Below are 19,832 nucleotides of genomic sequence, written 5' to 3'. Positions count from 1 at the left end.
CAATAAACCACTTCTCTTGTGCATGGACTGTGTCTGGTATTGCACCTGTCCAAGTCAGCAGGACTGAGTTGCAGTACCAGACACAGCCAATGAGCAAAAGTGGAGCTGTATCCAATAAAAAAAATATATAACCCATTTAATTTCTCATTTGGATCATGACCCCCAACGGGGACACGGACCAATGTGATTGATTACAGTCTCGGTACAGCGCTGTGGAATGTGTTAGTGATATATACATAAATGAATAAATAGATAGATATTCTCTTGCCAAAGCAGATGTCCCTCATATGATGGGAAACATAACTTCCATATGGTAATGAATACAAAGTTCACACCCAACAATAGAAAAATAATTACACATCACATAATCCAAATTTTTAGTCCTGATGGGAGACAATCTGCTTACATTATTTCCAAGTCAACAAGACAGAGAAAGTCAGACTTCCTACACCTCAAGAAATATGTAGCAGGGACAAAGGGCTGAGTGACTGCCTACGGATAACTTGTGCTACATCTGCACATAATCTGGTCACGCTGCATTAGAGATGTAATAAAGGACAACTCCGCTTTTTGTAAATCAGATCAATGCAGGAGCTATTCAACGGGTGTCCATAAAGTACAAGATGTACCCCCATACAATAAAGGGCCACAAGTTGGTGGATACAGGTATGTTTCCTCACACAAGTACAAGTCAGAATAGAGGGAGATTTAGCAAGACTGGCGCTTCCTGCGTTGCTGGAGGATGCGCCTAATTTATGACGAGGCTCCGGCCTTGCCATAAATTAAGCACATCCTCTGGTAGTCTGTGTGCCTGAACAGAAATCCTCAGCTGCCATAGATCTGGCTTCATTTGCACCAAAAAACTGGTGTAAATGAAGATAAAGTAGTGGTGGCAGCTGGCTCCGCTCCGCTACCAGCCGTGTCACGACCCCTTTCTGAATGGTGGTGAGGGCAGTTTTCCTGTGCAACTCTTTAAAAAAGTTGCATGTAAAAAGCCGCAAACACTCATCTGCAACTCTTTAACGCCACTTTTCTAGCGCGGGGAGCTGATAAATCTCCACTAAATCTAAAATAATACCATAGAAAAAGCTTGAGTGGCACTACGTGTATGCCGTAATAGTCCTGTACTGATAACGTCACAGATGCAAACCAAAGCATATATAATGAATAATCCGGTGGGGCTCTGCATTGACAGGCAATATCTTCAAGAGGCCAGTGCACAAGAAAAAGGAAATTGCGGCACTCACCTTCGGATGTAAAAAACTTTCTTTATTCTTCCATGGTTTAAACATCTGTCCCGCTGACCCATTTTTAAACCATGGAAGAATACAGAAAGTTTTTTACTTCCGAAGGTGAGTGCCGCAATTTCCTTTTTCTTGTGCACTGAAATCCCCCCTAAATGTTTTGTCAAGGGTCTGTCCTCTGCCCTACAAACACTGCCCCGTTCAGGTGAATAGGACTATACTGCAATACCAGATGCAGTGCAAGGACAAGAATGGGATTGTTTCTAAAAACAAAAAAACTTTTTAAAGAATCTTGGAATACCCATTTAAAAGGGATTGTTCAGGCGAGGAAATCTTATTAGACAGGGGTTAATAAAAACAAACAAACAAAAAAACAAACAAACAAAAAAAACACTGGAGGCTCCACTAGCACTAGCACCCCTTTCTTACTCAGGGGACCCTAAGGATGACCCGCACCAAGGGCAAGACAAAAACTACGGGCACCCTGGCTCAGTCGCAGACACTACCAGAGATTCGGACTCACCAGGCACTCCATTATGGCGGACCCTCACTAAAAGGGGTCTCCCGTCTGATTCAGCCGTTCCAGACCAAGGTCTGGCAGATTTGTACAAAAACATCGCCTCTCTGTTCTGTACTGAACTCTCGCAGGCCGTGGCGGAATTTAGCCGCCAAATCCAAGACTTAGGAAACAGAGTCTCTGACCTGGAGACGTGAACAGATGATATTTCAGATGCCATTGGTGCAGACAAGGAGGACATCAACTCCCATGCGGCCCAGTTGGCTGCCCTTCAGCTGAAAATTGAACACCTAGAAAATAGGTCACGCAGAGGCAATTTGAGGGTCAGGGGCCTTCCAGAGACTTTTTCCGATCTATCTGCTACCCTGCTCACCTTGTTTGCGGCCCTGCTTACTCAAGCTGATACAAGCCAGCTCTGAATGGACAGAGTTCATAGGGCCTTGGGAAAACCCTGAGCTTCAGAGCTCCCGAGAGATGTACTTCAGTTTCACTATCCGGAGATGAAAGACCAGATCCTGGCGGCAGCCCGGAACTTGACCACCTTAGGGTACTTTCACACATGCATCAGGATGTCTTGAGTTCAGTCACTGAACGGCGGTGTGGATGGAGGAAATACCGCAGCATGCTACAGTATTTTATCCGTCCAAAATTCAGGATCAGTTGCCGGAATGCTGGCATTAAATTACATTGAAATGTATTAGTGCCAAAAATATCGCAATGCCGGATTCGTCCTTCCGGTCTGCGCTTGCCAGATCGCTCTGCCGCAAGTGTGAAAGTAGCCTTACCCGGGCTCCCCTCCTCAGTTCATTTATATGCTGACCTGACACCGTCTACACTCTGCAGATGCAGGGAGATGAAACCGGCAACACAAAGCCTTACAAAAGGCGCAGATGCGCTATAGATGGGGGTTCTCTTTTGCTCTCTCCTTCCAACTGAACTCCTGTACCCATACGGTGCACTGAAGGCTGTAAGGTTCTACAACGTGCCGGGATACCGATGGAGCAGTCACCAACACCTACGGCACCGGCGAGACCACAGCGACCGGCAAGAGTCTGGACCAAGGTGCCAGCTGCCGCTTCCTCTACACCTTAGAAACTTATTCCCATTCTCTATATCTCAGTCTATTATTGACCTTGATGGTAGATATGTGATTTTAGTGGGTACCTATAGGGATGGTATCTTATGTATAGTCAATGTCTATGCCCCAACTGACGACCCCATCTCCTTTTTTTGTAATATGAAGCTGCTTATTGAATCCCTTACATACCATAGACTTCTGTGGTGTGGGGACTTCAATTTTGTCATCAATCCCCTTTTGGATCGCTCTTCCCCTCCCCCTCGCCTATCTTCCCACGTACACCAGGTTTTTGAATCTCTATCCTTAGCTGACACATGGAGAGAACATAATGGCCCCCAAAGGAGTTATACGTGCTATTCTCTGGCCCACCATTTATATACTCTTATTGATATAATCCTGGTCTCTGCCTCTTGTTTGCCATACTTGCTATACCCCAGGCACATTGTGTCGCCATGGTCTGATCAGGACATGGTTCTGGCGGAGCTTGCCTTCTCGAGTCCGGGCTACACCCCATTTTCCTGGAGACTGAATGAGTCTCTCTTAACTCGTCCCACTATACATGATCAGCTCCCGGCTGAGCTGCAGACCTTCTTTACTGAGAATGTCCCTCCAGAGGTAGACCCCATGTTAATATGGCTCACTCCTAAGGCTTTCATGCGAGGGAAACTTACAGGAGTCGAGTCCTGACTTAAGGAACAGAATTCCACTCAGATTGCTTAGGAATCTACACTGTGTAGACTGGTCCGAGCACATCAAAGGGCTCCATCACTCTACCTTCTCAAAGCTGTGAAGGACACTATGCTGCTTTCCCATAACACTGAAAAGGCTCTCCGATGGACGGCCTCCTACTATTATAAGTATGCCAACAAACCAGACAAAATGCTGGCCCGTCAATTGAAAGCTAGGCAGAAGATTAATCAGGTTTTCCGAATCTGTACCCAATCTGGACATACTACCTTTAATCCGGATTCTATTAACAATACCTTCCAGGAGTTCTATCAGAAGCTATATACCAGGCATTCGGTGGGCCCTGGGACCGCGGGGGCATCTTTTTGACAACTATCCCACTCCCTCAGGTATCTCCTGAGGCGCTAGCTAGGTCTTAACGGAGTGGTCACCTTTGAAACATAAAAAACAACCCTCATCGCTCCACGGGCCAGGATTTATTTTATAGCATTTGCTGAATTATAAAAGGCATCTAAGATCTGTCAGCACTGCCCGAGATGGAAACATTAGCACAAATGTGAAATCCCCCATTGTCCTGCATGTCAGGATGCCCCTGAGGCTCAAGAGGAATTCCAATAATAATAACAGCTTTAACCCTTTGGGGTTGATGCCTATTTTCATTTTTCCTCCCCACGTTCCAATAACCATAACTTTTCAAATTTTTCCGTTCACGTAGCTATATAAGGCCTTTTTTTTTGAGGGACACATTGAGGTTTTTTAATGCCGCCATTTAATTTACCAATTCTTTGTGTGGCAAAATTAAAAATTTAAAAAACAATTCCGCCAAGATTTTTGGGGTTTTGCCATCATAGCGTTCACTGTGCACTAAAAATGACGTACTTATTCTGCAGCTCAATACTAATACTTGTATAAGTTTTTTTTGGTCTACTTTAAAAAAAAAAAAAAAAAATTCCTTTGCATTGCCATATCCTCACAGCCGTAACTTTTATATACAGACGTGGACAAAATTGTTGGTACCCTTTGGTCAATGAAAGAAAAAGTCACAATGGTCACAGAAATAACTTTAATCTGACAAAAGTAATAATAAATTAAAATTCTATAAATGTTAACCAATGAAAGTCAGACATTGTTTTTCAACCATGCTTCAACAGAATTATGTAAAAAAATAAACTCATGAAACAGGCATGGACAAAAATGATGGTACCCCTAGAAAACACAGAACATAATGTGACCAAAGGGACATGTTAATTCAAGGTGTGTCCACTAATTAGCATCACAGGTGTCTACAACCTTGTAATCAGCCATTGGGCCTATATATATGGCTCCAGGTAATCACTGTGTTGTTTGGTGATATGGTGTGTACCACACTCGACATGGACCAGAGGAAGCAAAGGAAAGAGCTGTCTCAAGAGATCAGAAAGAAAATTATAGACAAGCATGTTAAAGGTAAAGGCTATAAGACCATCTCCAAGCAACTAGATGTTCCTGTGAGTACAGTTGCACATATTATTCATAAGTTTAAGATCCATGGGACTGTAGCCAACCTCCCTGGACGTGGCCGCAGGAGGAAAATTGATGACAAATCTAAGAGACGGATAATCCGAATGGTAACAAAAGAGCCTAGAAAGACTTCTAAAGAGATTCAAGGTGAACTTCATGCTCAAGGAACATCAGTGTCAGATCGCACCATCCGTCGTTGTTTGAGCCAAAGTGGACTACATGGGAGACGACCAAGGAGGACACCATTGTTGAAAACGAATCATAAAAAAGCAAGACTGGAATATGCCAAACTACATGTTGACAAGCCACAAAGCTTCTGGGAGAATGTCCTGTGGACAGATGAGACAAAAATCGAAGTTTTTGCCAAGGCACATCAGCTGTATGTTCACAGACGAAAAAATGAAGCATATCAAGAAAAGAACACTGTCCCTACTGTGAAACATGGAGGAGGCTCTGTTATGTTCTGGGGCTGCTTTGCTGCGTCTGGCACAGGGTGTCTTGAATCTGTGCAGGGTACAATGAAATCTCAAGACTATCAAGGAATTCTAGAGAGAAATGTACTAGCCAGTGTCAGAAAGCTTGGTCTCAGTCGCAGGTCATGGGTCTTGCAACAGGACAATGACCCAAAACACACCGCTAAAAACACCCAAGAATGGCTAAGAGGAAAAAATTGGACTATTCTAAAGTGGCCTTCTATGAGCCCTGACCTCAATCCTATTGAGCATCTTTGGAAGGAGCTGAAACATGCAGTCTGGAAAAGGCACCCTTCAAACCGGACACAACTGGAGCAGTTTGCTCATGAGGAGTGGGCCAAAATACCTGCTGAGAGGTGCAGATGTCTCATTGACAGTTACAGGAAGCGTTTGATTGCAGTGATTGCCTCAAAAGGTTGCGCAACAAAATATTAAGTTAGGGGTACCATCATTTTTGTCCATGCCTGTTTCATGAGTTTATTTTTTACATAATTCTGTTGAAGCATGGTTGAAAAACAATGTCTGACTTTCATTGGTTAACATTTATAGAATTTTAATTTATTATTACTTTTGTCAGATTAAAGTTATTTCTGTGACCATTGTGACTTTTTCTTTCATTGACCAAAGGGTACCAACAATTTTGTCCACGTCTGTATTTTGGTCTACAGAGCTGTATAAGGGCTTATTTTTTGCGTAACAAGCTATTTTTAATTGGTATCTTTGTTGTGGTATGTACGTCTTTTTGATCGCCGTTTTTTAATTTTTTTATTACATTTTTTTTTGGGGGGGGGGGGGGGGAGGTTTGAGACAAGATGACAAAAAAAAAAAAAAAAATTGGGTTAATTGCGTGTTTTTCATCCGTCCCCCTCCTCCCCCGTTACGGCGTTCACCGCACAGGAATTTAAAAAAAAATATTTTAATAGTTCAGACATTTTCGGATGCAGCGTTACCTAATATCTTTTATTTTTTTATTGTTTATATATTTTTATATGTAAAATTGGGAAAGGGGGAGATTTAAACATTTACTATATTGGGGTTTATTTTTTATTTTTTAAACAATTTTGTTGTTTAAACTATTAGACCCCTTAGGGGTCTAGTACATGGGATCTTTTGATCCACTCTCCTATACACCCTATCAGATCTCTATTAGGGTGAATAGGATTTTTACAGTCTCCATTCTATACTATGCCTCGTGCATAGCTCGGTATGGAGATTGCTATGGCAGGCCTGGAGCGCTTCAGCAGCGTCCAGGCTGCCATGGCAACCAATCGGAGCGCCACGATTTTGCTGCAGGGGCTCTAATCTGAAGGCAGAGGGAGCCGCATCCCTCTCCCTTCACTCATAGGTGCCGTGATCAGCGTTGATCACGGCACCTAAGGGGTTAAATTACAGGGGAGGCACAGCCGGCCCCCTCCATACATCAACTCACACATTATGACATACAGTGATGTCATAATGCATGAAGGGGGTTAATAAAGAACATCAATGTAATGCACTAATATGATGTAAGTTCAACTACCCGAATACAAAAATTTGACCAAAAATAAAAGGGACTCTCTATATGCAGTCCACAGTTCCAAAAAGCTACGTCCCATTGTATAAACCCTTTTAGATTCCGAGGAAAAAAAAAAAATCTTCTTCAAGACGGACACAATTTGCCTTCCTATATTATAAACCTTTTAGGGACTTTATCTGCAGATGACAGAAGGAAAGCTCTGAGAATTGAAAATAGATGATTTTGTCTCTACAGCTGTCACAACAGTCATAATTGGAAAATCTCAAAATAAATGTTTCAACAAAATGTCTCTAAATATAGAAAATAAATGAGCGTGTCATCTAATTTAATCCTGGATTTATTTTTGAGAGGTGCCCATGATCTGTCTATATGTCTGACAGGGGGAATGTAGCACCAGCTCTTATTACCCATCCAGCAACTGCCCGCTCTCTAACTGCATATTTTTACGTTGAAGGGTATATTGTCCTTACCTACATGAAGCCTTGGTAGATGCCGACATTTTAGCATCTCAAGCCCCATGTACCGACCCCGCACGGTGCAGGTGAGTCCAGCTTATAAAACAGAGTCCATCTAAAATTGTTGTAAAATGCACTCAAATTTGCCCTAACTCACCAAAAGGGCATGACGTAGCGGGAAAGCGGGATGTAACTTAGTTGGAAAAGGGCGTGGCTCAAGATGCAGCGTTAGCAAAAAGTAAGCCAACCAATAGGTGGTGTACAATTAAAGGTGCTGTGCCAAATTTGCAAGTTATCACCTAATCCACAGGTTAGGGAATAACTGACAAATGGAATCTGACCAATCCCAAGAATGCAGGTCCCATCTGATGGAGCGGCAAGTCGGGCATGTGTCCCGACACTCCATTCATTATCTATGGGACTGCCGGAGAAGACCAACCTGATTTAGTGGGACCTTCATTCTAGAGATCGGTGGGGGTCCCAAAAGTCAGTTACTTATCCCCTATCCTGTGTATAACTTGCAAACCATTAAAAGGGTTATCCAAGGCCTAAAATGCCCCCCCTTCCCCGCCATATGCACGGGTCCCTCACACAGATTGCACTTAGCTCGCTCCCCGGCACACACGTCACTTCTGATGCTGCCACGGCAGTCGATGCCCGTCGGCGAATGAAAACGAGCCTCCATATTGGCTCCCGCGATGCTAGGGAGGCTCGTTCCCGTCGCAGCCCGTTATTGGCTGACCTCCGTCCCCGCGAATGTTTTCATCCATGTGATGGGGAAATGCAGCGTTATAGGCCTTGGACAACCCGTTTAAGACAAAATATCTGGCCATTCACCAAATTTATCATCCAACATGAACCAATGTGAGGTTTAGTAAATCTGCCCCAGTGATATAGTGATCAGATCAATTCACTTGAACAGAAAAAAAGTCATAGCCTTGAGGACATAATCCAGGCTCTTAACCGGTCAGGGGCAGATCACCATATTATGGCCTACAGATTTATTGGAGGCCATGCAAAATGGCACTGCCCACATTGGACACAGAAAGTGAAACTCCATAATACTCCAAATAACTGCCTTTGGGTACAAAGATCTAGAATTTGTGTCATGGGTAACAGAATGTTTCTTCCCTGCATTTCTAAAGTCTAAAGTAAAAACATACTAAATGGAAATGCTTACCTCGGCCATCTCTTGTTCCAGCTGAAGCCGCCTATTAATCTTTTGCTGGTAGGTTTTGAGAACGTTCTCCACATGCTGTTCCATGTAGAACTTGAAGGCAAATGGTGAGTAGCTCTTGATTCTGGACTCCCTCTTCTCCTCATCCCTGCTGTTTTTACGCACTGGTACAGGCGACGTTTGTATCTGCTTCTTATCCTTCCCAGGCTTACTGGGTTTAGAAGATTTACTTGATTTCTCATGTTTTACGTCACCATTGGCTTCCTCCGCTTGACTACTTGTCACGGTGTCCACAACCCGCATATTCTGCTCCACTCCTTTGCATAAGGCGTTTATCTCATGCTGTTCTGAGTGAAAATGGTGCGTTCGGTAAGGAGGTGGTGGAAATCTCATATCCTGATTGTTATATTCTGCCTCAATCCCATAGGCACCTGGACCACCAACAGATATTGGATGGGGCTCCATCTTCTCTAGATTGTCTGCGATAGCTGCTTGTGAAGCCAACCAGGCAGGGTGAGATGGACCTACTGCAGTCTGAGGTTCTGGTCTCATCACCCTCATACTCTTTACTGGCTGAAGTATGTGGGCAGATGTCACGGTTGTGATGGTAGGTGAGGCCTTGGAAGTATCTGGTTTGTTTTGAGGAGTTTGCCACATCTGGACCTGCTTTTGTTGCTGGTGGTTATTAAAGGAGTTAGTGCGGCTTGGTACCTGCGACTCTGGTCTGAAGGGGATGTGTTGTCGTGCTGAGGACTCCATGCCAGGACCTTGGAGAGAATCACGTCGGGACTGTGGGTTTTGCCACATACCTCCCATATCATACATTTCCATATTCATGTTATTTTGATTCAGGAGGTTCTGAGGAGAGTCAGGAAAATCATTTGTATATGGAGACCCTCTAGACATGACAAGCATTTGGTGAGAAGGACTTGACTGCTTGTGGTGGGGGTGCGGCATGTACAAAGCGGCTGGTGCTTGCTGAAACGTATGGCCTGGGCTGGATTGTGCCACTGGTCCTTTGTTTTGAATATTAACATAGCCGCCATCTTGCTGCATTTTGTTTTGAAACGATGGGGTTCTTTGCACTCCGTAACCCATAGGTTCCCCTTGTACGATAAGATGCTGACGGGCATAGTGTGGGCTATTTGATGTATGAGGAGCCTGTATGGGTAGTCCCTGGTTGGGAATAGTGTAATTCATTGCAACAGACTCTACACTGGTGGCATAGGCCTTCTGTTGGTGTTGATGACCTGCAGTAGTAGGTCTTGGAGATGGTCCATTCATTGCGCCTGGCTGGGGTGCAGAAAGCAAGTAGTCCATGTATTGCCGTGGAACATCATTAAGAACATTGGCACCTTCAACAGGAAAGCTTGGCCCATCATAGGCATTATTCATTGGATGATATGGAGGAAAAGGTTCATTTGGTCCTTCAAAGCTTGACCGATGAAGAACATTGTTTGGGGCTGGACCTTTACCTTTAAGATAAAGCATAAAAATAAAACACAGCAAACGTTAACCAATATCTAAAAGGTCTTACTACTAATTACTAAGCGCAAAAACTGAATTTCAAGGGCTAGGGCACCAAACTCCATTTCTGGCCTTAAGTTCTTGGAGAATGTATTAAACTGGGACCTCTACTCAGCACTTCTAATTCCTCTGCGATGTTTGACTATTGGGGTATGTTCACACATAGTGGATATGCTGCAGGTTTTCTGCAGTGGAATTGCATGTGGAAAATCTGCAATCAATTACAGTACCAACAAAGTGAATGAGATTTTATTAACTCTCATCCACATGTTGCCGGAAAAATAAATTGCACCACAAATTGACCTGCAGGGTGGATTTCACTCTTTGTAATGCATAGGGTGAATTCCATGGCAAATTTGAATAAAAACCTGCATGTAACACACTTTTGTGGAAATTCTACCCTGTGTCGTCCTTCTCTTACAGAGTCTATTGATACTACACTGAGACTTTGGGGTGCATGAAGAGCATCACTACTGCCCCAGACCGATGCACCTAGATACTCATAGTAGCATACGTCGGTCTCCGATTCCCATTGTTAAAAAAGAAAAAATGTTCACATGCTCTTCAATATACAGCTGCTTTATACTGCCAAACCAACTTAAAGGGGTTATGCCATGATTGGCATACATCAGACATCACATAGTACATGACCATCTCTTTCTAACAAAGCTAGGCCTAGCCCTGTACCTCACATGGATCCAGAGATCTCCCCATTCATTTCTCCAATTGTTCTGCTAGATTTATTTCAAGATGGCAGCACAGGGGGCGTGTTCTTTCTGCTGCAGCCCTCTCCTTCTCACAGCTCAGAGGGCATGCCCTTTCTGCTCTAGCTCGCTCCTTGTAACGGTCTTAACTTCTAACAGTAGACAAGGATGGAACTGAGCCTGTGTGACCACCTCAGTCGGATGTGCACATTAGGGCTCTTTCACACCTGCGTTCTTTTCTTCCGGCATAGAGTTCCGTCGTCGGGGCTCTATGCCGGAAGAATCCTGATCAGTTTTATCCTAATGCATTCTGAATGGAGTGAAATCCGTTCAGGATGCATCAGGATGTCTTCAGTTCCGGACCGGAATGTTTTTTGGCCAGAGAAAATACTGCAGCATGCTGCGCTTTTTGCTCCGGCCAAAAATCCTGAAGACTTGCCGCAAGGCCGGATCCGGAATGAATGCCCATTGAAAGGCATTGATCTGGATCCGGCCTTAAGCTAAACGTCGTTTCGGCGCATTGCCGGATCCGACCTTTAGCTTTTTCTGAATGGTTACCATGGCTGCCGGGACGCTCAAGTCCTGGCAGCCATGGTAAAGTGTAGTGGGGAGCGGGGGAGCAGTAGACTTAACGTCCGTGTGACTCCCGGGGCGCTCCAGAGTGACGTCAGGGCGTCCCACCCACGCTTACAAAAGTAACTCGTTTTGCATTCTGAATTATATTAAAACAACATTTAATGTGACGCTTTTAAAGGGGTTATCCTATGATTATTATAAAATAAATTAAAATAAAATCAGACGTCGTATAGTACATGACAATCTCTTTCTAACAAAGCTAGAACAAGCCCTGTACCTCACATGGATCCAGAGATCTCCCGATTCATTGCTCTGCTAGATTTATATCAACTAACAGCTTAAGGAAGGGGGGGAGGGGGTCTTTTCTGCTGCAGCTCAGGAGGCGTGTCTCAACTCTGCCTATCACAGCTCAGGGGCGTGTCTCAGCTCTGCCTATCACAGCTCAGGAGGCGTGTCTCAGCTCTGCCTATCACAGCTCAGGAGGCAGTTGAAGGATGAAACTGAGCATGTACGGCCTTCTCAGTGAGCGGGACAAAGAAATAAAAAAAGAAGAAACAGCAGGTGGCGCTATACAGATACATTTTATTGAATAACTCAGTGGCTATGCTAAATTTTTTGTTACATGCAATTACAAAAGTATTCAGATCCAGGTGCTGGTTTGAAAACTGTAGAATATTTTTCATGAGACAACCCCCTTTAAGTTGTCACACATTAGATCCATATATGGCTATGGGTACATCACAGCATACATTTGGATAATTCTTTTTATGCTGATCCGCACTTATAATCACTGATGTGTGCTAATACTAAATGATCAGTAACACATTAACAAATCATTAAATGACTTTCCGCATGTATACAGAGAATCCACTGCTCACATAGGGTTTACCTGGTGATGTCTGCTTGATCACTTGGACAATCTGCTCATTTCTGGGGTCCAGATATCCCATCTTACTGATGAACTCCAGGGCTGCCTCAATGCTCCGGCTCCCCGTCTGCTTCAAAGCACGTATCGCCATTTCCTATTTACAAAGGAAATAATAAAGAATGAATGAGAAGAATCGATGATAAATGACAACTGGACATCATCAGTTAGGCCAGGATTATACAGGATTACCAATAGGGCCACAGGGCGCTAAGTGGCAGGACTTTAAATACAGCTGCAGCATCAGTAACAAACTGCCTACCAGGGGGGAACATGAACACAGGGAAGGACTCCAGCATGTAAGTTATATACACCTTGTCACTAGAATTACAAGCTTTTGTACTACTTAGTTCTTACTTAATATGAGTACTATTTGTGACTTTGACTTTTGATTTTAGGGTGGGTCTCACTAGGACTTCATGATAGGGGGACAACAGGAATAATCTTTAACTGGGATCTTCCCTGACATCTAAATTGTGAGTCCGCACTGACCTCTGTATCTATGTATATCTGGATGATAAATGTCAAACTGACTTGGGTATATGATCATTTTCTGCCCCATAGGATGCAGAATTTATTGTCTACCACTGGAGGAGTCCGCTGCAGGCACGATAATCAAAATGTGCACATAATCTGCCGGATATGATGCTATTATAGCATATCTACTGGCCCGATTACTTTTTCCCCCCTAATCAATTTATGTAGAGCAAGTATCTCACTGTATATGTGCGACCTGGCTTTATGCCAGTGTATATCGTTCGCACTTTTTCTATGTGACCGGGCTATACTCCAGTATCTGTATGGTTGCATCTACTTTGATGTGACCTGGCTATATGCCAATATCTGTATGGTTGCATTCACTCTGTATAGACTAATGTTGTATTGTACCTCCTGATGATCCCATGGCATAGTCTATGGGGGAAACGCGTTGAGGTAGAGGTAGTACAGGTTTATGACTATACAGTCAACCCTGACCATATCGTATATTTTTGTATATGTCTGTACCATGTTATCACTGTCTTCTTTTTCTTTATCTGCATCCAGTTGATATATATATGTATGTCCATGAATGATTTGTATCCTCACCTCATATCTTGTTAAACTAGGAATATCCCTGTTGTGCCCCCATAGGGATCTGTGAGGGGTAGGAGCTTAGGTACGTGGACAGGGGGCCTCCACCACAAGGAGCCTTCCCTGGGCTGAGGTTGTAGGATAGGGGTAGTTATAGGGACAAGTATCCCCATACCCCAGGCCATTAAATATACTGGATGTGACTATAGGATACACTTTTTCTGTCTATATATTTACGATACAACAAGTGGACCCGAACGGGATCCCTTTTTTAAGGTATACCAATAAAATTGTTATTTTAGGGGTTACTCTATATGCTGGAATTGTTTACAACTAATTACCCCACCATATATTTTTGTATATTGACATTGCTGGAATTCAGGATTATACAGCCACTATGGCCGTGGTACACGCTGCAGGGCCCAAAATTACAGCACTGCCTGCATGGCAACAAATGAAAGTGAATAGGGTTGCACTGCAGTCTGTAAGTTAAGGATTTATTGTCACCCTATTCACTTTGATTAGTTGCGACGTAGGCATTGCTACACTGCGATTTTTTTTGCCATGTAGGCTGTTCCCCAAGTTCTTCTTCACTTTAGCCTAAAGGCTCATGCACACAACCACATTTTTTCCACTGTCCCCTTTCTATTTTTTTTTTTGCAGCCCTTTCTAGTTTTTTTTTGCAGTCACTTCAATGGGGCCGCAAAAAAACTAAACAAAAACGGAAATGGCTATGTCCTATTATTGCCCGCATTACGGACTGTTCTTTTAGGAGCCGGCCCTTCCATTCCGCAAAATGCACATGGATGGCATCTGCGTTTTTTCGGACCCAAAAAATAAATTAAAAATAACTCGTGTGCATGAGCCCCAACTGTGTTAACCCTTCCACAAACAATAAAACGATTGGCCAGATTGCAGCTACCAGCAACATGTCAGATTAAACTGAAGCCTTGGTCCTTGAACACAATGGCAAATCAGCTGAATTGAGCCAATCATGCCATGCATGTATAGTTTCGGTGGGAAACTGCCAAAATGTTCTAACCTGGCCAATCATATTCTCAGCAGGCAGTTGACAATTTTTTCAGCTGAAAAATGGTCATTGGAAATCATTAATTTTAGTTGGTGACTTAGAAATGCATTAAAAGGGGTTATCCAAGATCTATAATGCCCCCCTAAATGCCTGAGCCCCTCACACAGACTTACCTTGCTCCCCGTCACCCGTGTCGCTCCTGATGCCAGACGAAACATCCAGCGTTTGGGGGGAGCCAATAGCAGGCCGCGACGGGAACGAACCTCCCTAGCGTCACCCGCGATGCCAGGGAGGCTTGTTCCCGTTGTGGCCTGCTATTGGCTGCCCCCCCACCGTTCCGGCATCAGAAGCGACTCGGGTGCCAGGCAGCAGGGATAAGTACAACCTCTGTGAGGGGCCCGGGCATATGGGGAGGAGGGGGCATTATAGATCTTGCATAACACCTTTAACACAATAAGTGCATGTAAATGCCGCTGTGGCATGGAGACCATAAATGACCCAATCTGTTATAAATTCTACCATCCTAAGGCCTTGTTCACGCAGAGTCTTTTGCTGGTGGAATTCGGTGCAGACGCCATGCCAAAAAAGCCGCCAGCAGCCACAATGAGTCTGCCTCTCAGTTCATGTGGCCACAGTTTAAAGGCATGACTGTGCCAATTTATTATTATTTTTTTTAAAAAGGACATGTCCTTTCTTGGGGTGGTGTCCACATAGATGCCTCTGGAACCCGTGGTAGCACCCACCCACAGTTGAGCTCCATCTAATTGGGCTAAACCGAAAACGGGACCTTTGCATTCAAATGGTAAAATTGAGGCAGAAACTGCCACCTTTTGCAAAATCCATCATGTAAAGTAGCCCTTCTGTGTGATTCTGCATCTGTGCAGCCACGCCACAAAACATAGGGCATGTCCTAAACGTCGCCGCAACATGCGTATCACGGACCCATTGAAGTCTATAGGTCCGCACAGTGATGTGGCATGCACACGGCTGGTATCTGTGCAGACCACCATGTGCATGAGGCCTTAACCTGTATTCAGGGGGTTATGCCATAAATGTGTGTAAAAAAAATTAAAAAATACTACATGACAATACCTTTCTAACAAAGCTAGAACCAGCCCTGTACCTCACATGGGTCCAGAGATCTCCCCATCCATTGCTCCCATTGCTCTGCTAGATTATCTTCAGCCTAGCAGCTCAGGGGGCGTGTCCTTTCTGCTGCAGGCTCTCTCCATGTAACTGCCACAGCTTCTAACAGAACATATGGCTGGTGGCAGATGATTTAAACTAAGTCCGTTCGACCAGATCAGTGAGAAGAAAAAAAATAAAATAAGGAAAAGAGCAGACAGCAGGTGGCGCTATACAGATTCATTTTATTGAATAACTCAATGGCTATACTAAATTTTTAATTACATGCAATTACAAAAGTATTCAGATCCGTGGGCTGGTTTGAAAAATGTAGACTGTTTGTGACACAACCTCTTTAATAACTGGAAGTAAAACGGTGGTCTTAATAAATGTCCCTCTTAGTATGTACTGTATTTTATATTTCAATACAGACTGTAAAAGTAATAGCTGGCCACCAAAAAAAATCAATAAAAAAACCGAAAAAAAAACAAAAACACTGGCATGAAAAATGCCACGGAAAAGGTGCATTTTTTTAAATAGAAAAATTCTGTGTATGACAGCAGACAAATATTTTCTCTTTTTTTTTTTTAGGTAGGTCTGTGGTGGCATTAGGCAAAAATCACACGAATCAAGCCGCATCAAGTGATACCAGCGTCATTTACCATTTTTGGGCTGAGCTTTATCCACTTACATCGTGCCGTCTTCTTCAGTCATCTATAAAAAGTGGCGTGAACATTTCACCCGGAGCAGAAAACGTGGAAAGAAATCTACAGAAACTAAGCAACAGCAACAAATATGAAGCCTGTGACTTCAGATTTCCACGCTGAATCAGAATGGATTACGATTATTTTGGTAGCACCGCAGAAGAGCAGAGGATGAAACAAGAGACGGTCAGACAGGGCGACACTTCACTGATGTCATCAGCAGGTTTACTAACCATCAATTATATCACCAGCGATCCCACCCAACGAATCTGCAGGTCTATGCCGATTAACCTGCTCCTGATCCTTTACAGGATTATATCGAAATGTATTGAATGTCACCCAGCAATTCACGAACGGACCAGCTCTCCTCCACTGCCCTGGTCCTCAGACTAATGAGCTAATCCGGCCTGGTATTTTTGGATAGTTAAAGTAATGCTCCATGTATACTAGCCTTGTATGGCACATGTTAGCAGGGAAAGCTTGGCGGACATATCAAACATATCCATAGACCTCTATTCACCCAGTGGCCAAGAGTGTCCCTTCAGCCTCCTCACAATAGGTCACCAATATCAGATCGGTGGTGGTCCTGACATGCGGCACCCCCACCGATCAGCTGTTTTTGGCAGCCGCTGGTCCTGGAAGCTATACAGTGGATAAAACCAGTTGTCGTGCTGGGGTACTGCATCAGGCCGACGCATGCGCACTTCGCTCAACGAAGCCGCTGCCAGGAGTCCGCGGCGCATCAGGCTGAGCCTAGTGCGCAGGTGTGGGATCTGGCAGAGGGAGGGGTAGGATTGTGGAGGCGGTGCTGAGCTGTAGAAGGCGGTGCAGAAGACAGGGAAGGCGGCGCTGGGTGCAGCCGGGCACCCTGTATTAACGGACCTCCCCTTGGGCACCTTAAGTAAGTGATTGACAGGTTATAAAAACCTGTTTTTTGGGCAAATAGAGCCACAGTGAGGTTTAATAAGGACCAGCTTAGGATTCTTCCTATTAGTCCGGACATGAGCATATGTTTAGGTTATAGGGGGTAAAATCTCATGACAGAATCGCTTTAATCTGATCATTGCTGGGTGACAAAAGGGTCTTGTCAAAAGAGAACTTGAACTTAAAAGAGAAAATGAGCATAGTCATCCAAGTTTTGTTACCTCTATGAGAACTCTGTTTAATTATTTGCAATCACCATGTAATGGTATCACAAGTTGGATCTTCACAGAATCGCAGGATGAAAACCCAACCTGCCCAGCAGATGCCAACATAATCAAGACTACTCCCAGATCGTAAAGATTCTCCTTGAAGTCAAAATGTAAGGAAGGCCAAAGAACTTTCCATGTGATGAGAGGGGAAAGAGGCCACATGACATACCAGAAGTTTATTATTATTTTTTCCATAATTCCTAAATTAACGAGGCACCAGGAATCCACCTATCTAAGAGGGTGTCTCACGCGAAGGATTACTTCAAGTCGCTGCAGAGAAGAAAGCTGAGCTAATCTGACGTCTAAGAATTTGGAAAATTATTTTAGATTCATGGCTAAGATTATAAGCAACCTCCAGCTGGGAGACGAAAATGCTCAAAGATGAACATCACACTGTACTTTGTACAAACCCATCAGTCATACAGATGGAGGCAACGCTGACCGTAACAAAAGGTGGACGAACATTGACTGAGAGGTGGAACAAACAAGAACATTCACATTTTATTCCAGAAACTGGGACGGCAAATGGTTTTTATGTAATAATAACGTAAAGTTAGTTATTAGACTAGAGTTAGTATGAGTAGTACCCACTTCTACTGAACTCCTCCACCTTTACTTGCTTAGGCAGGGTGTCTGAATGAAGACTTACTGGAAGTGCTCCATGGTATTGTGGGTTATTGGTAATGCTCGATCAGAAACAAATATCCAAAGAGTTCTCAACCATCTCGCTGGCGCCACCTATTGGAAGTGGCTCCCTACGAGTCAAGATCAGACTTTCTAACAAGCCTTGGGATTTGACAAGGGAATATAGACAAGCCAGATATACCTCTGTAGACAGCTGTTTCGAGGTGCTTGTCCCTCATCAGTACGAAGGAAGATTATGGCTGCCTTGGAAGCGGCAGAGAACTCCGATTTGAAGATGTGTCACTCCTCGTCACATCCCGCCCATGCACTCTCAGCACTATACTTTTCCCTTTTCTCCGTGGCTTCCCCCAGTTGCATTTATACTGTGGCACCAGAAAAAGGGAACAGAACCCGACCCTCTCTATATTGCAATGGGTAAAAAGATAGGGCCATGGCCGATAAGGTGCGGATGACTTGTTTAGAACAGTTTGTAGATGCTGAAAGGCACTCTGGGTAGACTGGAACGGTAGTGTCCGGAGTAGTGAGGTTGGAAATAAATTGATGTCGGAGATGGTATAGGGCAGGGGTGGCCAACCTGTGGCTCTTGAGCCACATGCGGCTCTTTGCTTCTTCAAGTGAGGCTCTAGCTGTGAAGCCAGGAAGCAGTCAGGCCAGCTCACTCTCCATCCCATGCTCAGATCTCTTTTCCTGATAGGGCACTGTTACTACTTTGCAGTTCCAGCTTCACTCTTCACTCATGTCCTGATGCACACAGTGTGTGAACGTAGTATGTGGAGACACGCACTATGACCTGACATTGTGCTCATCAGATCACAGTGGAGAGCGTGTCAGACCTGCAGAGTAGCAGGAGCCCAGTGCCTGATCAGAAGGGAAGATATATTTTTTAAATTATAGAACTGAGCATGGGGGTCTGATCTTAGCATGGGAGGTTCTGATCTGAGCATGGGTGGGTCCTGATCTGGACAATGGGGGTCTGATCTGAGCATGAGTGGGACGATCGGAGCATGAGGGTTCAGATTTGAGCATGGGGGCAGATCTGATCATGGGGGTCTTGTTTGAGCATGGGTTGGTCAGGTATGATCATGGGGGCTCAGATCTGAGCATGGGGGGGGGGGGATCTGAGCACTGGGGGTCTGACACAGAGTCTGATTTGTGTTGCCTGATCCAAGCATTGGGGGTCTTATTTTGGGGGTCTGATGAGGTTTAGGGATCTTATTGTAGGTCAGATTAGGATTGGGGATCTGATTTAGGAGTCTGATCTGAGGTCTGAAAAATATATATTTTTGCATTTTTCTCTTCTAATGAAAAATAAAATATTTTAGCAGACCTCAGATCGGATGAAAAATATTTATTTTATCTTATTTTTTGTGAAAAACTAGGTGCATCTTGTAGGGCGAAAAATACGGTGACTCGTGTGTAATTGTATAGCTTGTGGCTCCTGGTAGTCATATGTTGTTGTTTTTTGGCTCTTTGTGTATGTAAGGTTGGCCACCCCTGGAATAGGGGATAAGGAGAGCACTGACTTACGAACTGTTTTTGGGCTTCTTCGGGCTAGGGTAGGGGGGGTTAAGGTGTTTACAATTGTAATAACTTGTGATTATTCATATGGAAATGGATTATTCATATGTATTTTGTTGAGCACAAATGCCGTACTATGACCTTTTTCAATGTATGTACGATACTAT

At 44.0% G+C, this 19,832-nt stretch overlaps 1 protein-coding gene across 3 annotated transcripts in view; it reads right to left on the bottom strand.

Annotated features, from left to right (window-relative positions):
• LATS2 (large tumor suppressor kinase 2) overlaps positions 1 to 19,832 on the bottom strand; it is a 60,760-nt gene that overhangs the window by 11,361 nt on the left and 29,567 nt on the right. For all 3 annotated transcript variants that reach the window (XM_044284735.1, XM_044284734.1, XM_044284736.1), the window contains exons 3-4: positions 12,344 to 12,476; positions 8,651 to 10,122 (exon numbers count right to left, since the gene is read on the bottom strand). In XM_044284735.1, the coding sequence (XP_044140670.1) occupies positions 8,651 to 10,122; positions 12,344 to 12,476 (1,605 nt within the window). The remainder of the gene's footprint in view (positions 1 to 8,650; positions 10,123 to 12,343; positions 12,477 to 19,832) is intronic.

This window comes from Bufo gargarizans, chromosome 3, assembly GCF_014858855.1.
Source record: "Bufo gargarizans isolate SCDJY-AF-19 chromosome 3, ASM1485885v1, whole genome shotgun sequence".
Lineage (NCBI taxonomy): Eukaryota > Metazoa > Chordata > Amphibia > Anura > Bufonidae > Bufo > Bufo gargarizans.
The sequence above is the reverse complement of the archived record's forward strand: the minus strand, read 5'-3'. Positions and strand labels throughout refer to the sequence as shown.